Genomic DNA, 15,979 nt, shown 5'->3' on the forward strand with positions numbered 1-15,979 from the left:
GGAAAATACGACCTATGAGTCAACAAAGCACAAAGCATTTTCCTCCAGGAGCCTGTACCCTAATTACTGATGAGCAAGGTGTAGGTCTGACATTACAGAGGTTTTCACTTATCCTCCTCAGCCCTTTGGGGGTGGGAGCAGCCACCATTTACTACTTATTTACTTCAGAAATGCAGCCACAAACTGCTAAAGATGCATCTGCTGATGCCACTGAAGGTATTTAAGCCCGTGGCGCTCCAAGGGGCCGGTCTCCAGCTGAGCCAGGCAGGAAGCCTCACGCCCTGTGTCGGGCAGCATGAAGCCACCCAACGTGACTGCAGTGACCCGAGCACTCCCACGTGTGACCCAGCCAGTGGCAGGGTCCCAGCGCTCGCCTGTGTGTTCCCGAGCTCCATGTTCAGCAAGGGAAGCGCTGGGGTTGTGGTGACCACTCTGCCACCGCCACCAGGAAGCCTGGCGGGGTACGTGGGCCTCCCCGGCTGACCAAGAGGAGTCAGCTGTGCTCCGTGGTGTGCTCTGGACCATCACACAGCAGCCAAGGAGAGGGCACCTTTCCTTCAGCTGTGATTCTAATTGCTCATTCTTGCTTTACTGTTAAGAATCCAACACACATTAGTCCACCTGCAGGAAAAGAAGCTGAACTCTTCACTACAAGAAATGCGTGAGCCCCCTTCTCTCTCCCCATCAGCTCCTCCTGCAGACTGAGCCCGGCCCCAGGACCCCAGGTCACAGCAAGAGGACACTCTCCCCTGCACATGTACTGGGGTGGCACCGGGGACCCCGCAGCACCAGCAGATGAGGTGACACTGACGGGAGGCACGGCCATGGGGTGGTGTCTGTGTTGATTCACTTGCTTTCACATTCGCTGGTGTTTAATCTCTGCAGCTCCTTCCTCCTGACACGATGGGCTCCTCTGGAGCCATCACAGCCTCAAGAGCCCATCAAGTAAATAAACCCAGATCTCAGCAGCAGTCAGCACAGCTCACTCCTCTCCCACGTCGCCAGCTACCAAGAGCTCATGTCCATTTGACAGGAGGGCTTTCCAGGCTTCAAACAGGAATAAGGCATTTCAACTGGCCAGAGAGTAAATAAATACAACAGCTCGATGAGCTCAGCAAAGTGCAGCTCGTGGAGCTGGCAGGGGCCTGAGCACTGGGTGCAGGGGAGCCCCGGCCCCATGGGGTGGGCCAGTGTGGTCCCATGGGTCCCCTTGGCAGCAGACAAGGTCTCCCATCTTCCTCTTTCTCGCTCCTGTTTATTCTCCCTGCTAGAGAATCTGCTCCTGGGCTTGCAAGTGACACAGCCTGGTCTTTACTGGGTGTTTTTTACTTTCTTAAAGCCAAAATACAGCCACAAGGTCAAACGAAATACAGCTTTTCCATAGCACTTAACTGACTCTGTGAACTCGAGAGCATAAATCTAACTGAAGATGATGCAGGGGGGAAGGAAACAATAACAAAAAGATTAATTCATGTTACTTCTGGAATTGTTTTGCAGTTCTTTCTCTTTTCTGACTGTTTTCCAAAGTTACAGGAGGAATTTCAAACCATCCAAAAATGTCAGAATCTGGGTTACACTTAAACAAACCTCTGGTTCAAGTTGCCTTGAACGCAGGATCCGTATCTGCTCTGTGTTATCAGACAACATCTGAGGTTTGTTCCTTCTCTTTTGTTTTCCTTTTTGGAGGTTTATTTTTGAAAGAGGCCTATGTATAACAGGGCCTCTTCCATTTCAGGAAAAGCAAACAAAATCCTTCCCAGGGAGGATGGGGGTGAAGGAACAAAGCCAGCTAGACTAAACTGTATGAAGGTGAATTTATTTGTCATCATTTGGTATCACAGCAGCACGGTGACTTTGCTCAAGGTCATGGCAAGGTGCTGCACACAGACACGCTCGCTCCCCCTCGGAGCAGCCTGCACGTACAGCAGCAGTAGGAAGGCCACGCTGCTGGTCCCAGCTTTTGGATGGAAACCCAAATAAGGCCAAAATAACAAAGCAAATCAGTGCCACGTCGCAAAGCTGGACTCCTAAACTGTGGCCTCAGCACAATCAGAACTCTGTCTTTCTGCTCCTTCCCCCTGGACTCCCCCGACAGCCACAACAGCTCAAAACATCATCTTCCCCCAGTACTAACTCATCTAAACTCAGCTAAACCTCCCACCTCAGCAGTGCAAAGCCCTGGAAAACATCTTTCCTGGGCAAAAAGCAACCAAGTCACCCTGGAGAATCCATCAAGTCCTGAGTAGTTTTAGCACTAATACTCGAGTGCAAAAAACCCGCGGGTACAAAGGATTTGGTGGGATCTATCTATAGGACTTCTTGGGATAATTAGGCTTTCTTATTTGGGATAACTGAAAGCTACGTGCTGCTGCTCAGACCAAGGGCCCTGCGAGAGTTTATGTACAAGACTAATTCTCTGGGTGCAGACTCACTCTTAAGCTGAAGAAATACCTGGGGGTGACTCAAAACCAGAGCAGAAGCCTGGGATCCTGTCAGTGAGAGGACTGGGCCCTGCCAGAGCTGGGTCGTGTCCAGAGCAGTCAGGGGAAGGGAATGAAATGGACAGGAGAGAGCCAACAACTTCTTCCCGGTGGGGACAGGAGACAAGCATGATAAATATTTCGGTTCCTGCTTATCAGGAAACGCTTGGCGCATCACGTGAAGCCTGAAGGGGGTGTTAAAGAGAAGCGTATCCAGTGTTATGGGCAAGTTAATGAGAAGCTGTAACCATTATGTACGTATCATATACGGAAAACTAGGTGAGGCCCCTACGGACCGTTATATACTGCATGAAACTTTATGGACACTGTAATGCATTATTTTTAATGATTCCCTTGCCTCCGTCAGGCCCTGGGAACCAAGAAGAGCTTGCCTAGCTTCCTGGTGGGGTTTTAGCAATGACACCTTGCTTGCTGCTGGATTTCTGGGTTACCTTAATGAGGAATAATTGGGTTACTTTCCAAGATCCCACAAAGCCCATATGCAACGAACAAAACCTCGGAGAAAGTTGCTGTTGTGCTGCAGTGCTCATCTCATCCTCTCCCTCCCCGAGAGCCACCTCCCCTGGTTAACCATTTCTCTGCAAATCTGCCCACAAACACACTTGTGGCACTTGTGCTGGTTCAAGTCTGCATTGTCATCACCCACCCCTAGGGAGAGCCAGGCCACAGAAACAACCAGCTGCAACATCACGCCGAGTGCCCCTGAAGGAGATGTATATAATGAAAATTGAAAGCTGCAGGATGAACTTCTTACATACTTGTCCTTTTGGTTTATTCATCAGAAATAATTATCCGCGCTCGCATTCACGGGAGCACATACTTTATGATGTACATCAAAATTTAATGGATTTTTAATAATACTGTAACTACAGTAGGAGCAGAAAAAAAGGACAGACATTAAACCATATGTGCTGTGTCGGTGGGTAAATGGTGTTGAGCAAACATCAACAACACGGAACCAGTTTAGCATCGGTGATGGGGAAAAAAGGAGCTGCTAATTTCAGTATTTGAGAACAGTGGTGATCTCCAGTCCTCAGTGTTCAGCTGAACATCTCCCTCAGTGGCAGAAGTGATGCACCCATAACATCAGCAAGCACGAGTGCCTGAATCCAGGACCACGCAGGTGATACCCTTGGCCTCTGACAAGCACCCAGACTTCTCAACTCATTTTTTTCACCTTTACTCTGAAGAGCAGCACTATGAGTACATACCCCACGATGGTGCCACGGGAACGTGCCTCACTTCTGATTTCCCTGTGCCAATTAAAGTACTCCCAGTATCTTACAAAGTTATTGATGTCGAGTCCTTAAGCATCAGCAGAAATTATTGCTCCAGCAGGAGGGACTGACACTGAACACTCTCCTCAGAAGCCACTCTGCAGTTAACAAGTCAGTGCAAAGCACCACCATGTCACCAATACTCGGACTGACATCTATTTATAGACTAAGAAACTGTATCCGTGGTGTCCCCACCAACAGCGACACATCTTCATTCAGGCATGAGTCACCTATTCACAAGCATGTTTCCAAAAATAAATCCCATTTACCAGAATTAAATTCCACATGCTCAGGAGAAAATGTCTCCTTAAAAACCAAACAGATCACAACAAAACAGGCATGTTAGAAAACCAAACTGCAGCTCTGAAGGCTTCAGCCTGCAGGTCTCCGTGTTCCACACGACCACACTGAGGCTGGAAGCGTTCAAGATCCAACAATGAAGATGGTCGTACGTTATCATTACAAACCCCTGCCAAGGTCACCAGCGTGCCCCCTCCAAATGGAAGTATCCAGAACATTTTTGGCGACTCCTGCTTTGCAGAAATAGTAAGTGTATTGCAGTTATTAGAGAGAAGAGACAGAGTGAGAGCCAAATAATCCCAGAAAATGTAGCGTTAAATAGAGGGTTCAAACCACAAAGCTGTTGATGGGGAATGTTAAAAACGTCAGTGTGGCTGAAAGACATTTGCCAGTGGGGAATGTCAAGTAGCGAGCTACTGTTCAGCAGATGCAGTACAAAATCGTAAGGGTACTTGGGTAATGGGACCAACATTACAGTTGTTGATACAAATTATATCCAGAAAGCAAAGAAATAAATGGCTAAATAAATAAATAATGCAAAAATGGAACAAGTTCAAACTTCTTTTATAGTAATAGTCTCCAGTTGAGCATAATCACCAAAGCCATAGTGATAAGATTGCCAAAACTAGACAAACATCTGTGAGATGAATTCATCTCCGAGGGGAAGCCAACAGCTTGTTATCATTAAAGAGGCAATGCTCTCTCTGCGTTTGAACTGCAGGCCGCCTTGTTACGGCGTTTGCTGAGGCAATTGCACCAGATGTTGGCAGCTATCTTCAGATGGATGACAAGCACCTGCTGTTGGGGAAATTAAATGCTCGTCGGCCTCCTATCCTTCAGGGGAGGGTGGGCCGGGAGGCGAAGAGGGGGAGTGGTGACGGCTGACCCTCTGAAATAAACCTATTTATGCAAAGTGACAGTAAGTGCTGGTTTGCCAAGCAGAGAAACAGAGTGGAAATTCATTGGATCTCTTCCATTGCCCCCGGTGAAATCTGCTCCCACCCTCCCAGTCCTGACAATTAACATGGCACCGATCTGAACTTGCTAAACCGCTCATCAGAGTAATAGAGTCAACACAGGGACCTTCCCCCAAAAAGTCAGCACTCGCGCAGCAGCTCCCGCAAAGTGGAGCATCGCGGCGGCCTTACCACACACCCCATCTTCCAACACCAGCCTTACTATGGAGATACTCAGAGTGGAACCCTGTACACGCCTGTGTTGGCTGAGGTTCAGAATCCACGTCCTGCAGCAGGGGTGCAAACATAACCTCACCTTCACCAGCAGCCGGTGGTACGGGAACGCACCTCGCCAGCTCCTCTGGACCAACCTGTCCCCTTGGAGCTGCAGCAAAGGTCACGATGGGCACTGCAACTCATTTTATAGAAGAAAACACACAGCAGCTTTTTCCCTGATAGATTTGACAGTGAAAAGAGAAACTGCAAAACATGAACTCATTCTACATGAGCAATCATTACTTTACAATACATCAATGCTTCAAACCTCCACAGCGATGACATTACAGCAAAGAGGTGTGTCTTGTGATATATTCTGCTGGCAGGACCCAGCAGAACCCAGATCACTATTTCAACAACATTTAGCCCTGGACAGTAAGTTGAAAACACCACTGTTAATTCCCACTGACCCCCAACCCCTCTGAACGTCCCTGACAGAGACAGCATTTGATGGATCTAAACTGGCCACATGCATTTTAGGTATCCTTCAGATTAAGAGGCAGTTAATCCTCATTCTGCTTAGATTATCTTAATTGGCTCTTCATTTGAGCTACTTTGCCCTTGTCCCCATTTCTGAAGTTATCTATATAAATACATATACTGCACCACATGCCTCTATCTATATAAATACATACAGCACACCACAACTCCCTCCAGCTCTCCCTCCCCGGGCTGGCACATCCCCCAGCACCGGAGGGTTACTGACAGGACTGATGCTGACCACGCTACCACGCTTGGCTGCTGCTCCACTGCCACCAAAACACATGCATTTTTCACCAGAAATTGATTTTCCAAGGAAAAAAATTGGCCCCAGGCACATTTTTTCCCCAGAAAAAACCCCAAACAACTAAGTTCTTCTAAAAGAGATACACATAGAATCATAGAATAGTTAGCGTTGGAAAGGACCTTAAGATCATCAAGTTCCAACCCCCCTGCCATGAGCAGGGACACGTAGGACTGCCTGAAAATGCTCTTGTGGACTTTAAGCACCCTGGTGGAAAACCATAGGAATAAATAAAACACCAAGCACACAACCAAAACAAGAACCACCAGGTCCCACCCTGCACAGCACCAGGTCAGTGGGTTACAGGCAACCCAGTACCACTCATTTCCACATGGAAAAGATGTTACTGCACCTCCTTCTAGCAACATGTGCCCTTTTTCCACATTTGGAACAATTTATGTGAGGTTCCTCATGGATACTTTTAAAACCCCTTTTCTTAAGGGCCCAGAATCAGAGCTGCCTTTAAAAAATCCTCCCATCTCACAGCCTGTCACTCAGTGCTGGTGTGTTCATTATGTAGCATGATGACAATGATTAAACACACTCTCCAACTGATTAAGTAGCTCACTTTAGCTGCTGAGCCTGCCCCAAATTTGTGAGCAATCCAGCGCAGTGTCAATTGCACCCCACAAAGTTTAAATAAGCACTGCTAGTTTTTCCTTAGAGAACCAATGTTCAAACCTGAGTTTTCCCAACTCCACGAGCTGGCACCCTCAGCTGGAGCCACCCAAAGAACACAAGTCCTGGATGCAGGTTATCATCCGACGGACGTCAGGAGCAGTGCCTACACTTGTAAAGAACCTTCCGGAGAGTCCAGGAGCCTGCACTTCACAAGTGCCAAAGTGGAATGTGATGCAATTTCACAGCATATATTGGAATATGAAGTTACAGAATGGTTTGGGTTGGAAAGGACCTTAAAGCTCATCTAGTTGTCTTAAGATCTGTATATTTAAGCAAAGGATGCAGGCTGTTAGGGCTCCCAGGAGCCGGATTGCTTCGAGCAACCCGGTCTAGTGGAAGGTGTCCTTGCCCATGGCAATGGGTTGGAACTGGATGAGCTTTCAGGTCCTTTCAACCCAAACCAGCGCAGGATTCTGTGACCCAAACCAGCCCATGTGCTGCCACCACAGCTACGGACACCACAACCAGGGTGACTGAGCCTGTCTGCCCTGAGCCCACAGTGACAAACTGTGACCCGAGTGCTGGCACATCGGCACTCCCCATGCCCTGCAGAGCTCACCACGCAGGAAAAGCAAGGAAATGTAAGGCAAGGTAAAGCAGCTTGCCCAGAGTCAGACAGCAAGTGGGTGGCACGTAGGAAGCAGAAGACAGACGCTCAGGGGCTTTGCCACCATTACCTCTCCTCACACGGGTTACAGCACTGCAGCACAGAAGCTTCCTCATGTTTTATTTAACCAGATTAGAAAGGGAAATAAAACCGTAGTTCAAACGTGTGCTGAGCTCTGGTACAGCCTCTGTGCCCACGAACCCTGCTCAGCAGTTCCCCTTCCCATAAAGTCCAGGTAGAAACCAACGTGTAATTTGTAACGAAACCACCTCCACGAAGCGTGTGTCTTATTACAGACCACCTGAAAGCTGACTTCCTCCCACACTGCGCACTGGCAGGATGCAAACACTGACTTCTCTCTGAGACACGACCAGATAAAAGTGCTTTAGGCCATGAGGGACCCCTGTATCCCAGATGCCTCTGTCACACACCAAAGCAAAGATTTAAAGGGACATTCATTATCCTTTGGAATATCACGGACATGACATTCTAATAAGGCAAATCCAGACATAGTGGCACTTCAAAGCACAAGCAAAGGGCAGACCAGGAGCGTGAGCAAGGCCGGACCCTGCTCCATGTCACTGTAACAGAACAATCCCCCCAAACCCTGGTTTTCATCACCCCAAACCCATCAGAAGCTGCAATCGATGACGTGTTTGCCTGTTGCTCGCTCTGTTTTGAGGAGGTGCAGTGATTCGAAGGAAGCAGCTTCTCCCAAGGTTCACCCAGGTAATGTAGATAGAAAAAAGACTATAATGAGCAACAAGCCACTTCACACCAGCTCTAGAGCTCCGAATCTCCCTGGGAGGGAACACTGAGGTTAGCAGCAGTAAAACAATGCCAACACATTCTCTATTTTACTGCGTATTACGAATGTTTTGGGAACTCTGGCTATTAGAGACTAGAACATAACTAAGAGTCCAAATCTGTCCATTTCAGAAGATGTCACAAATTCACCAATACCGAACCTGCAAATACAGTGCTGAAAAACGTGAAAGGCGAACAACTTGTCAGACCAAAACCCGACCCTTCTGCAAAGCAAATACTTTAAGAATAGACCATCCGTGTATTCTATTGACCATTAAATCTACATATCAATGTCCAAGAGACATAACAATACAATTCAAACTGTATGCCAAGGCTAAATTAACTGAGCTTTCACTTTCAGACAAGCAGAATTCCTGACTCTGGCCTTAGCCCCAGCTCACTGAGACTTCCAAATCCCCCCAAAATGAACCCATGGTGAGAAAACCACCTTTTCTCATGCTAACAGCTCCATTGTAATAACATCTTCAGAGGCCATGCTCAAGGTCTCAGGGAAAAGTAAACCACTGGAGTGGTTAATACTGGGAGGGCGCATTAACTCCTTCACACCCAGGCAGCTCTGCCAAACAAGGAGGAGTTTCCTCTCCCATGTTTTCCTGATTTGTATGTTCCCAGCTGCCAGAGGAAAGCACGTAGGAAGCACGTTATGTAAACCCACCCCACTGGGCTCAGCTCCTCGGTGCGGATCACACCTTCCCCTTCCAGCACACTCGCACAGAGAAAGCAGAGGGACCCGATTACAAAACAGTCTATTTTCAGAGGTTAAACTGGTCCTTATTGGTGCTGCTGTCTGTGTTACAGCGTGTCGTGATGTACAAGCAAAGGAGGAAACTCTCATTCTCACACTTAAGCGTCCACAACCTCCTCGCTGCCTCCAGCTTTAGCTTCCTGAGCTGAGCCTGGAGCAAAGACGGGGCTTGAGAAGTGACTCTCCTCTCACTTGCTCAACTGCCACTAGACAGCGAGTCCTGGCTACAGAAGGAGAGGTGAGAAAACAAGAAGCCTTCAAAAGCTCAACAGTTTCACAGCAAAACCCCCCATCACCAGAAGCAAGATGATGTTATTCCACTGGCCTGTTTTGCGCCTCACAGGAAATAACAAGTGACTGTACAAAATGTTTTGGATCCAGAGAGGCAATTCAGAAATCCTGTCTTGTTTCAGAATTCCCAAATCTTAAAAGCCATTCTTGAGGACACGACATATTCCAAGCAAAATTGAAACACGCCTGCAAGTTGTCTGGGGGGCTCGTGGCAAGCCAGAAAACAGGATTCATGCTCACTGCTCAGTTCCAGTTCCATCTGAAAATTCCAAGCAAAAAGCAAACGCCTCAGCCCCCTTCCCCAAAAATTGCTTTAGGATTGCTGTGAAGGAATGAAAGTAGAGCAAATGCGCCTGCTTGAGATTTTTAGGAGGAGGAAAGCAGCTGGAGGCACCACCAGCAGCACTGCTCTTGCAGCAGTTTGAAATAACAGTATGTAAAAATATTGTTTATCCACAGAACTATTTACACATCTCATCTCCAAATCACCATTCTTGTTCAAGAGAGTACCAATCTGAATGGGTTCTCTCCCACACAACAAAACATGCTTTTTTCTACAAGACCAGTCATACATGGGCTGATCTAATAGCTCAAGACAAGTGAAACGTACCTTTAATACAACCCTGTTCCCATCGTGCTGGAAGCAGGAGCTGGAAGGACACAGTGGCCTTTTCATTCAAAGGGCTGTTCCCACCAAGACTCATTACAGCATTCCAGTAAGAAGGATTTCACTCGGAATAGATCTTTGGTAATTGGGTCCAAACATTGTACCTGGATCCCAACCACGCGCACGCATCCATTAACAGCCACATGCCTCCGTTTGGGTCCACGGGCTCATCCCATGGTCCCACCAACCCACCCTGATCCCGGCCTGCACCCCACCGATGGGACAAAGGGGGTGCTGGCAGCTGGGGCACCGAAAGGGTTAAAATCCCATGTCAAACAGCAAGTCCTGGCTCCAGACCAGAAGGGACATGGGAACCAGGGCAGCTGAGTTATAAAGGCCTTATTGTAGCAGCCCACTGGATTGGAAATGACTTGTAGGCCTAATGAAACAAAACTTTGGCAGTAAAACAGAATGAAAGGAATGAGACAATAAAAGAGAGGAACAAAGGGAGCAGAGTTGTTTCAGCTTAGGAAAATAAGCTCACTTTGTTGTTGGGAAAAGCCAAAGCCGATTAGGATAAACCAATGACTAGGCATAAGTCTTCCAAACTAATTACACAGTTCACCATGTGAAGTATAATTGCAAGTCGCAAAATAAGGCCTGCACAACTTTCACAGGAGCTCTCCAAAGGGAGCATTACCTAGTAAAAATGGACCCTAAGAACTCCCTTATCATCAGTCCCTTCCAGCTCAAAAGGAGCAGAACATGCACGTCCTGAGAAGAGCAATTCATTAGCGGTTGGGGCTTTCTTCTCCTGGGCACAGTCAGGGTGAGGCTTTCAGAGGCTCTTGCTTCTTTTTCTCTTTTTATTTAAATGATACCAGAAGGCTGAAATGCTCCAACATGTCCTGATCTCATCCAGCACCATTTGCTTACACCTCCAGAAAGCCACAGACCTGCTGATGGCTCCAGGCAGAACCTAGGGCCTCTCCAGAGAGGGAAGCACAGCCCCACCAAGCTTCCCTTTGGATCGCCTCACTTCTTGCACTTCCTCACTTCCAACTTGGTCTCACCAGCCAGCCTTTCACTCAGCACAAGGGCAGCGCTGCAGATGGGTTAACACGGCCAGTGGATCAGTTTGTTTGCCAGAAAGTTTGAAACATCTCTGACTGAAGCAACACAGGAGTGCAGAAACGACTGCATTAGACTACCAGGATTAGGTACCAGGACAGCCAAGGCCAGGTTGGACACAGGGGCTTGGAGCAACCTGCTCTAGTGGAAGGTGTCCCTGCCTGTGGCAGGGGCTGGAACTGGATGAGCTTTAAGGTCCCTTCATCCACAAACCATGCCATGATTCTATGATTCATTCCAGTAATTTTCCCCAGTTTTCCTCTGCAGTTTACAGCAGCCAGGGATGCCCGTCTGTGCAAACCCGAAAAGCTGGGACTCCTGCAGATCCTGGGCTTTACAGGGAGAAATAATAACGACTACCAGAAACTTCACAATCAAAGTCTCAGGAGTTTTCATTACCACGAATTTCGGTGCTCTCACGGGCAGGCGTTTTCACTGGTGAAGTCAGGGAAGAGGGTTTATTAAAGCACTTCTCTTTTTATTGGAGGAAAAAAAGATCCTGGCATTTACTTTTCAAAAAGCTGCAGTTTCCAATTCAACACTTCACGTCCTTTCCTGCCAGCTCCAGTTAAAGGAGCGAGCCCCAAAGCTGGTGGCTGTTCTAAACACGTCGTGTATTTTGAGAGCTACATCCAGTTACCAAAACAACCTCCCCTGGCTGCAAAGTTCTTCTCTGCAGCAAGTACAAACAGGATTTCAAGAATCGCAGCAGTAGGTAAGCAATTTTTTCCACACCACTAAATAAGCTCAGCATTTCAAAGAGCAAGTCACCTGAGATGCTCTTATCAAACATGGGCGGCTCCTCTGCACATTAGGTAACGTAATTTGCCTTATTTTAAGGAGGTGCTAAGCAAATGCAACCCTTGCTAATCCATCACCACGCACTGCCTGCATTGCAATGGCTTGACTGGAGAGCAAGGTTTGTCCCCGAAGCAGTGCATGGATGGATCACCAGTACCTGCCACAAAGAGCTTGCAATCTGAGACTGGGAGCCAAGGAAAGGTGGGGAAGAGAATGGAGAAGGAAGCAGCTCCCAGAAGGCCCCACAGGGCCAGTCCTGGGTCATTACAGCTGAATGCAACATCACACCCACTGCAGCACATTAATGAGTCTTCTAATTCAGCTGGACCACAGGTTCCTCGGGTCATTAACCAGCTCTGCATCTCCTCACCAGCAGAGCCTTGGGGAGAATCACCTGAAACACCCCACAACCCAGACTCTCTCAGCTGATGAACAGCAAAGCACAGCAGACAGAACTTGAACACCTGCATGCAAGGTCAAGACACAGTGATACAGCCAAGAAACCTCTCCTCAAAACATCACTGACTTCACCAGACTCATCTCCTCACAAGCTAGGATGGGGAAGCATGAAACAGGGATGCAACTGGAAAAGATCAGCTGGTATCACAGGGACCAAGCCCTGTGAGCCCGAGTCCTACAGGAGCTGAGCTCTAAGGACTGGACCACGCAGCCTCAGCAGCACATGCTGCCAGAGGAACAGGTTCCAGCCTCCATCGCACCCCGTGCAAGTATTTTCAGCCCTTCCTTTTTTTAAGCCTTCAAATTAAGACACTTGAAAAAACACTTGATTTTCCAAAAGCATTGCCCTTGGAAAGGAAAACCTCTTTTAAGCCACCTCAGGAAAGGCAGAGCACGAAGGCAGAACTGAAGTGTCCCGAATCACCAGTCACTCCTGAAAAACACAGCCTCGTTGTCTGCATTCTCAGGGACTGTAAAATTGCAAGCATGAAACTACCAGATGGTGAAATTAAAAAGACTATATTAAGGCAGCATCCAGACAATATGCAAAGCACTTCTATTGAAACTATTATTAACTTCAAAAATACAGGTTAGGAGAGTTCTGCAATTAGAAGTAACTACAGAAGAAACATCCAAAAGCTCGTGTAATCCTTTAATAAAAGGCTCAGCAGGCTGTAAACATCCTGCCAGAATCGAAGATTATTATTGCAAATAAAATGAAAGGTTTGCAAAACAACTATCAATCCAGCACAGGGATGATTTATAAACTCACCCCCTCAGCCCTCAACAAAGTACTGCCCGACCAAGGCTTTTGGGGCAGATAAGAGAAACATAAACTAACTACAAGGAATGGGAGCTGCTTTGCTTTGGGGATATCCTGTTGTGTCTTCATGCAACCACGCACCCAAACCATCAGCTGGTGTACTTGGGAGACAGGAATCGAGCTGTATGGAGCCCGGAGGGCAGCGGGGCTCACAGGAGTCTCCATGGAAGGTGGCACCATGAACTGCTCTCAGATCAGAGTGCTCTACAAGCTCTTCGCCGTGCTGGACTCCAACAAAGCCGCCTTGGGGTCCAGGTAGCTCCATGGAAGTTGATGGCACTAAGCCCCAGCCACAGCGTGGACTGTGGGGTTTGAGCTGTTCCATCACAGAAAAGACTGTTCTGGCAAGGGCCAGGATTCCTCCTGTGCATATACTTTTTTTTTTCCTAAATGATGTCAGGATCCTACATAAATTTCCTCAGGACCTTGCATGAGGACGTTTAAACAAGAAATGAAATGGATATTCTAGTGACTTCCACATTACTCTTGCTACTCACTGGTTCCTCCAGGCATCTTCACCACCTAAAGAGCTCCCTCAAACAGGTCTATCTGCTCCTTTTGCCACTGCAGGCAGGGCTAAGCAGAAGGCTGATTTTCTGGGGAAGACAACTGTGTAATTCTTCAGCTAAGGGTCAAACCCATCCTGAACAGACACAGATTCACCTCCCAGTGACTCTTCAATGGAACAGCCTTGGCAATGTTGTACACACACACACATGCAACAAACAGAACAGGAATTCCAGAAACGGTTCCAGAGGCTTCAAGAAATTACACTGCAAGGCACCAAACGTGGCCTGCTTTGAGCACAGACCTCGCTGCACTTCTGTTCTCAAAACACACTTCAAAAAGAAAGGAGGAGGAAAGCAAAGGACAAGAATCCAAACCACGCCGTGTTCACCGGGGCAGGACCTTACCTTGCCAAACTGCTCGAAGTATTGCTTCACGTCCTCCACTACCGTGTTAGCCGATAATCCACCGACAAATATTTTCTTTGTTCTTGTGACCATCTGTAAGAAATTACAAGACAAGCACATGGTTTAACCAGATTATTGCAAACAATATGTGGAAAACAGAGTCTTCAGATACCATCCCTAACCCAGTTAATGGGAATATTTCTTTACAGAAGCAATTCAGACTCTATTTGATTAGATACTTTCCCCCCCTCTGCCTTGTTTTGGTTTTATATGAGACATGGCTGAGCATGGCCTCTCAATAACAACTTTAGCCCCTGGATATTTTTTTTTAATAAGTGGTTTTTATTGTGCTTCTCAATGCAAATAGAAGTGAAGAAGGAGTCCAAGTGCTGTATCCTCATGGCTGCTGTCTCAAAGAAGACAAGCCATTTTCCCCCCTTCCCTCCTAAAGGCAGAGTGCGTGCTCCTTGGTGGACAAAAGGTGATTACATCAAACTGAAAAGTTGTGTTATTAAGTTTCCATGGATCAGTTTAAAAAGAACTTGCACAGTTACTTTACAAACAACCCAATCAAGGAAGACAGCGAGAGCTGCTGACACAGTGCTCCTCCAGCTGCCACAAACCACCTTCCACCCGAAATGCTCATGATACCACTGTCCATCAGGGCTGGATCAGAAACCCCTTCATGTTCCCCAAGAGCCCAGCTGAGCACCCAGCTCCTCCTGCTGACCCACATGTGCCTGAGTTCAGCCCATACAAGGAACAGGGATGATGCTGGACTCCCTACAAAGAACATTCTGTCACACCACCCACAACCCAAAGCCCTTTGAGATGGGCAGGATCCAGTTCCCTAACGGTGCCAGGGGAAGCCGGTGCCTTTGATGGGCTGATCTCAAACCATTTGACCCTTGTGGGCCACCTTAAATCAAGGCAGATCCAGGACAACATTGTCACCATGCTCTGAAGGGGTTGACATCATCCCCATACACTTGGACAGCGAGGAAATGCCCCAGCTTAGAGCAGGCAGTGACCTTACAACTGGAGACAGCCCATTAGCAGCCTACCCCACAATATGGAGACGTTTTGAGGACAACGTTGACTGTTACCTCAAGAAACCAACACACACATCAGTAAGAAATTCATGCAGTAAAACACCTGAGTTTGTTTCCTGTATATCAGAAGCCAACTTACAAAGACTGGAGGCAAAAAACGCCCCCTAACTCCAGAACCAGGAATTGGCTGGTTAAACAACAACCAGTGCATGCTGAAGCGATGCAAAGGGAACTCCACCGAGCAGTTGGCCAGACGCACATCAGACCCACTGTGAGCAGTGGTGCTCCCCAGACTGCCCCCCCCAGGCTTCGTGACACTGAGCCCCCCACCAAAAACCTCCGAGTAGCCCAGATTCTCTCAGTGCAGAACACATTAAACATCACATCACTCCTGCCTCCACTGCCGCTCAAATGAAGCAGGGAGGGCATTTCCCTCCATCAGCCCCCAACGTGCTTCACAGAGCTTTACTTGAGGTTTTTTCCCTAAGTTAGGAAGAAAAGACAGAAAAAAACAGTGTAAAAATTCAATTATTTTCCCTGGCCGCAATCTGGGCTCCAAAATTGAAGCCCAAGCATATATTTTTCTGTAGAAAATTGTCATTTACAAATAAAGAATTGGCTAAAGCCGACTTGTAACTAAAGGATTTTTCAGGGCTGTCAAGAGCCCTCTGCCTGCCAGCATCTGATTTAAGATCAGGCCAAGCTTCTGTTGTCATACAAAAGGGGGAGGAAAGCAATTATTCTAAAGCAATATTTGAAATTATCATCATTTTTATATTTGACCAAGAAAGAAAGAAAGAAAAGAGCTACTTCTTTTAGAGGCAAGATTGAAGGTTAAGGAAAAAAGGAAAAAAACCCCTACTTTGTTTCAATAGCTTCAGTCAAAGGAAATATTGGTAATGACAAGCAAATTCACAACATTTTAATGCCTTGAGATGTGTTGCGA

At 47.4% G+C, this 15,979-nt stretch overlaps 1 protein-coding gene across 1 annotated transcript in view; it reads right to left on the bottom strand.

Annotated features, from left to right (window-relative positions):
* Positions 1–14,074, bottom strand: part of MSI2 (musashi RNA-binding protein 2) — a 105,080-nt gene extending 91,006 nt beyond the window's left edge. The window contains exon 1 of the mRNA XM_010019538.1: positions 13,982–14,074. Within this exon, the coding sequence (XP_010017840.1) occupies positions 13,982–14,074 (93 nt within the window). The remainder of the gene's footprint in view (positions 1–13,981) is intronic.
* Positions 14,075–15,979: the final 1,905 nt, after the last annotated feature.

The sequence above is a fragment of the Nestor notabilis genome, unplaced genomic scaffold (genome assembly GCF_000696875.1).
Source record: "Nestor notabilis isolate BGI_N333 unplaced genomic scaffold, ASM69687v1 scaffold13228, whole genome shotgun sequence".
Taxonomy (NCBI): domain Eukaryota; kingdom Metazoa; phylum Chordata; class Aves; order Psittaciformes; family Psittacidae; genus Nestor; species Nestor notabilis.